At 46.5% G+C, this 5,971-nt stretch overlaps 1 protein-coding gene across 1 annotated transcript; it reads left to right on the top strand.

The window, feature by feature from the left end:
- The first annotated feature begins 1,750 nt into the window (after positions 1 to 1,750).
- On the top strand, positions 1,751 to 5,766 carry LOC124663290 (sulfite exporter TauE/SafE family protein 5-like). The gene is made up of 4 exons (XM_047201014.1): positions 1,751 to 2,560; positions 4,742 to 4,882; positions 4,995 to 5,147; positions 5,240 to 5,766. The coding sequence occupies exons 1-4, from the start codon at positions 1,781 to 1,783 to the stop codon at positions 5,546 to 5,548; spliced, it is 1,383 nt and encodes a 460-aa protein (XP_047056970.1). The 5' UTR covers positions 1,751 to 1,780; the 3' UTR covers positions 5,549 to 5,766.
- Positions 5,767 to 5,971: the final 205 nt, after the last annotated feature.

Genomic DNA, 5,971 nt, shown 5'->3' with positions numbered 1-5,971 from the left:
GAGACATATCACTAGACTCGTCAGCTAGAATTGCATAGTGGTCACCATCAAGATCTTCAGTGATTAGTCTTGTAAAGAAGTACATCCTTCTTAGACACCTTCATAATAACATTACCAATTTATGTGTTGGGTGCAACAAATAAGTTGTACTTCTCTTGAGCTTGGTTGTGAATGCTACTAACACCACCCACATTCTTCTTTAATGATTCGGGTCTTTTCCAATTTCTAAAACCATCTTTAACAAAGGCATCTCCTCCGGGACCTTCATTGGCTCTCTCTTTGAACAAGTAACACACAAATCAAAACGCCACATCCTTTCCGATACTATTCTTGCCAATTGTAGTGATGGAACCAAACAAAGCTAAAGTGTCGATTTTTGCCTGTCTATGATGTTGTTGGGAAAGCATGTTCATATGGTTGGCATGGAACTTTTAGGATATATCCTCTCTAAACATCATCTTGAATATTAACATCATAACTTGAAATGGGAATCCTTTCCCCAGGATCATGTGGAAGAAAGTGAGTATCATATGACCTTGCATTTGGTTGTTAGGGTGAAGGTGGGTGTGATGTTGTATCTTCAATGTCAATCTCACTCTCAATATCGGATTCGACTTCTTCATCATGTACAATATCGGATTGGACCGGAGATGCAATCTTCTTGATGTTTGTTTCTAAAAAGTAGCACAATTTAGCTATTCCTCTTCATTTCTACACAATTGAAATATTCAAACATTAGAAATTTAGCAATTTTATGTGTTCATCATTATAAGACTTAACATACATATAACATACATACAAAAAACATGTACAGAGAGAAGTTCATATGAAAATAGCTGAAATGCTCAATAGCAGAATAGGGGCTCACTTCTGGTTGCGGCCTCGGCGGGAAGATCAGGGGAGGCGCTCGGCGTTCAGTGCGGCGGCCGAGGGCAAACCTGCAGAGGGCAGGCGAGCGCCAGAAGGACAACCAGACTGCGCAGAGACGCAGAGTCGAGGGCGGGCAGGGCCGGCGGGCGACGATGGTCCGGCGTGGGGAATAGTGGGGAAGGGCTGAGTGCGATGCGTGGCTACGACATTTGATCGGCCACAGTCACGCGCTCCAAAACCCCTTTCCCTCCGGCGCAACACAATATGCTGTCCCGCATCCTGAGGCCGTCCCCGCTCTACAGGACAGTTGGAGTTGGAGGATGCCGCATCAGCTGGGTAAGACGGAGGCAGCGAACGTGAATTCGGCCCCAGATTCTGTCCATGTACTTGGGCGGTGCTTGTTCTCATCCACGAAGCCATGAATGGGCCTTCTTCAGGGATGTTCGCTCGTTCCAACCGAGAGAAAATAGATTTAAAGCGTTGACAAGTTTGCACAGGGGTCCACTCCTGTTCGGTTTGAGAAAGATCGTATTGGAAGAGAGTACAGATATGGTCGTTAGGTCACAAGAAATTTAACTATTGACAAAGAGAAGGGGCATTTGGGAGCTTCACTGTAGTAGGATATTAATTGGGTGAAATAGGAGATAATGGTAGTAGCAGTGCCGACTGGCATGTTTCATATAACTGAGTGGACATTTGCGATTTTGGACGTTTTAAAGCAGCGCATGCTATCTTTTTCTAAGGATCAGAAACTGCATTTCTGTATTTGTGTAATATTTGTATCTGTTTTTCTTAACCCAGTCTTTTCGTGTCACGCACACCTGAACCTGCATATAAAACCTGCAGGTCACGAGCGTATGGGCATCCACACAGAAGTGCAAAAACATTCCCCAAGAAGCAGAGACCAGCCATGTCGTGGACTGCTCGAGTCCTCGTCACCGCCACCCTGCTCTCCGCGGCGGCAGCTGCTGCATCGCCCAATTCCACCTCGCCGCACCCCGGCCACCTCCTCGCGAAGCTCTCGCAATGGCGGGAAGACTACCTCTCCGAGGCGGCCTCGCAGGCCGGCACCGGGAGCGTGCGCCGGAACACCGTCCTGGCGTGGATCCTCTCATTCCTGGCGGCGTCCGTGTCGAGCGCCGGCGGCGTGGGCGGCGGGTCGCTGTTCCTCCCCATCCTCAACCTGGTGGCGGGTCTCAGCCTGAAGCGCGCCACCTCCTACTCCTCCTTCATGGTCACTGGCGGCGCCGTCTCCAACGTGCTCTACAACCTCCTATGCACGCGGGGGCTGATCGACTACGACATCGCGCTGCTCTTCCAGCCGTGCCTGCTCCTGGGCGTCAGCCTCGGGGTGGTCTGCAACGTCATGTTCCCGGAGTGGCTTATCACGGCGCTCTTCTCGCTCTTCCTCGCCTTCTGCACCGCCAAGACGTGGCGGGCCGGGGTCAAGATCTGGAGGACCGAGACGGTGGCGGCGCGGCACGACCACAAGGTGCCGCTGCTCATCGGCGGCGGCCTCCCGATGCCTGGCCAGGTCGGCGGCGAAGGGTCGCTGGGTGGAGGGTCTGTCAATGGAGGTTCCACGGCCGGTGACCGCCCGAGGTTCCCGCTGAAGGACATAGCGGTGCTCCTCGTGGTCTGGCTCAGCTTCTTCTTGCTCCATGTCTTCATTGGAGATAAGCACGGGAAGGTATGTATGGCCGACGTGTTCCCTTCTCCGCGTAAGCTTTCTGTTTTGTTTTGGTGCTGCCGTTACAGTTCAACTGCATGCGCTGCTGTGCACGGTTTGCTCATGACAGCAGCCAAAGTTAGGATTGTGACGCGTAGATCACCGTAGAATCTATTGAGGCACAAAATGCAGATAGAGATCGGTCGGCAGTACGCAAGAGTATGGGTTGCCAAAAGCCAAGATAGTGGCGCACTCGTAATCATACGTCGTTTCGCTTGTCATTTTTTCACTGGCATTACGCTCTCCTTTCTCTGATGCGGCGGAAAGTAGTGGATAGCTTGCTTGTTTACTTCTTTATGCCTTAGCGAAATGACACTGCCTTGCCACTCCGACGCTAGCTTTGAATTTCATTGTCAGCCTTTGTAGCTCTCTAGAACATGCTGCAGCGGAGGAAAACAGGGCTAGCTTTATGTGTTAAAAACAATATGTCTAGTTAATTATTTTTCACCTGGTCAATTTCTAACATCAATATTCTCATGTCTCTTATGTACTGACTATGGGTCCGTCGATTAAAAAATAGCCGTTTGTTGATAAGTTGACAGTTTGTCGGATCAAGATTTTCTCGAACTTATGCACTTGAAGATATTATAATAGTTACTTCAAAAAAAAAGAAGATATTATAATAGTTGGATCAAGTTATTTATGTGAGAAATAGGAAAACCGAATTTCTAACCTTTACAATCTGTGTCACAAATCTTATGTCATGTTGCTTCTTATTAGCTAGGCTTAAAATTGGCAAAAAAGTTTAACCCGTCATCGCCTCTTTTTGAGATTTCATCATTACTTTGTACAAACTGGTTATACATGTTTTGGGGCAACATAATTGCATTATCGTGATGTAACTCAAGATAAACGTTACCAAAGAAATCGATATTCATATTAACCAGAGCATGACACGACTAAAATTTTAGACCGACACGTTGTTAGAGCGTAGGCCAATGTTGGGATGAGTAACTAGACATGTCAATGACGTCTCGAAGTCGCAAAATGCTTGTCAATGGTGCATCCACTACGGAGCTGCTAGAGAGGAGAATGGTAGATGTTCATCCAGTGGGTAGTTTATGACGCCATGAAAAGAGTGACTGGTGAGAAATTGAAAGGAATATCACTCATACTAGAGATTGGGTTGGAAAGGTGGGTGCCTTTTCACAATAGAAATTGTTTGGTTTCTCTTTCACTCTATGTATCTATTCATTAGCAGTTATAATGGAGAAGGTAGACACCATATGGGAAGTTCAAGCCCCTCCCTCATCTACCACACATGGTAGGCATAACAAATAGACATGCACAAGAAAAGGAAAAAAAGAGTAACAAACAAAAATATTATCTTCTTAACATTAACAAACAAAAAAAAGTAACAAACAAATTGCTATCGCATTGTTGTCTTCAGTAAACTGGCTTTGCTTCTCCTTGGTCCAACACAACCATGTCATTATAGAGACCACCAGGTTGTCCCCAGCGTGGTGACACTAGAACCAACGTTCTAATTAAAACTAACATGTTTGTTGTCAGTTAATATTGTATATCCATTGTTTTGCTTTGTAGCAAGATTGTCGCCATCCATCTTGTCATTTCTTTTTCATTTGCTTGCCACCGGTTCAAAATCATCTAGCGGCGCCTTACTGCACCTCCCGACGCGCCCTTTTAGCTCAGCCAACGGTGGATCAGTTCAAAAGGTCGGCGGTATGGAAAAGATCATGGAGTATAGGCAGCCGTCTAGGTTCATTCTAGTAGTGCAATTCAGCTAGCAATCTGCCTTCTATTCTTTAAAGTTAGAGCCAGCTAGCCATGGATATTCATGTCAAACTTTGTCGAAGTGGGGATCACCTCTTCAACTTATGTTTACTAAAGTAATTATCCAACGAATGGACAGCACCAAGTGCTATTTTAAGTCAGGATTATTTCCCTGACAGCCTATTACTAATTTAAAATTCACGTCAGTGTGTGTGTGTGTTGAAACTTGGAAGCAGTATTTTGTGCTATGAATCTGGTCATTATGCCTGTCCATATTCATTGTACGTGAATTCAACTGATGGAAGACGTTAGTGGAAACTCCCAATTCAGAAGGTAGACGTTTACATCAGTGACTCATATGAAACGTTAACGCATATCTGATTTCGTTACCGTGGTTTGTGTGTCCAGGGCGTGATCAAGATTAAGCCTTGTGGAATAGCATACTGGCTTGTCACTATATTCCAGGTACCTTTCGCCGTGGCCTTCACAGCCTATATCGTATACGCAAAGAGAAATAAGCAGGGTCGCCACGACGACGAAGATGGCAAGGTACGTGGGTCAATCGATCCCTCATGTTCTTTGATTGCTCGTGTGGCAGAACTTGAATTGCGAAGCAGATGGGACTGAATCTTTTTCCACGGCTCTTCATGTGCTCATGTAGGAACCAAATTCTTTCGTTACTAAAACTGAAACATTGCCGCCGCTCGCACTCCCTCTAGCCGCTTTCGTGACCGGGTCTTTGAGTGGCCTCTTCGGCATCGGGGGAGGGCTACTTCTGAACCCTGTTCTCCTTCAGATCGGAATACCCCCGCAGGTATTCAACATGCTAGTGCATGCCATCTTTTTCGGTATTCTGAATTCTGAAATTCCCAAGGTAAATGAAATGTTCAATTTTCTGATCTGCAGACTGCAGCGGCGACGTCATCGTTCATGGTCCTGTTCTGCGCGTCCATGTCGATGGTTCAGTTCATTCTCCTGGGCATGGAGGGGATCGGGGAGGCTGCGGTCTACGCAGGGATATGCTTCGTCGCTTCGCTCACCGGGGTAATTCTGATTGCACGGGCCGTCAAGAAGTCCGGCCGGGTCTCCATGATCGTCTTCTTGGTCACTGCCATCATGGCGCTCAGCACCGTGATCGTCACTTGTTTTGGAGCCCTAGATGTTTGGACGCAGTACATCGGTGGAGCATATATGGGATTCAAGTTACCTTGCTGAGTGACATGGCATCCTAAGTGGTACAATATATTGGGAGCATGTCTGTGGAGAGGTGTTTGTTTTATGGCTGCTTTTGGCTTGGCGTTGATTTTTTTTTCTGAAGGAAGCTTTTTTGATCTTTGATGCTGTTATGGCTTTATCTGGGTTTTAGGCTTAACATATGTTTGTCTGAAATAAGTCTGTACTACTTCTGAACAAAGATGCTTGCATGTCCGGTACCCTTTGACTCGCCCAAAGTGGCCGAACTTTTTTTTTTCCCGAAATGGGAGCAAACCCCAGCCAGTGGCCGAACTAAATAACGCCAGCGTATTACCAGCACTTCTTAAAGTTATCCCTGTCTTAGTTTGCGAAACAAAGAACCCCCCCTACAACTACAAAGCGTCTAAATACATAGTTGACCAAACTAAATTGTCGCTTAATGAG

Source organism: Lolium rigidum, chromosome 6 (assembly GCF_022539505.1).
Source record: "Lolium rigidum isolate FL_2022 chromosome 6, APGP_CSIRO_Lrig_0.1, whole genome shotgun sequence".
NCBI classification, from domain to species: domain Eukaryota; kingdom Viridiplantae; phylum Streptophyta; class Magnoliopsida; order Poales; family Poaceae; genus Lolium; species Lolium rigidum.
Note: the sequence above shows the minus strand (reverse complement) of the source record. Positions and strands in the feature narration are given on the sequence as shown.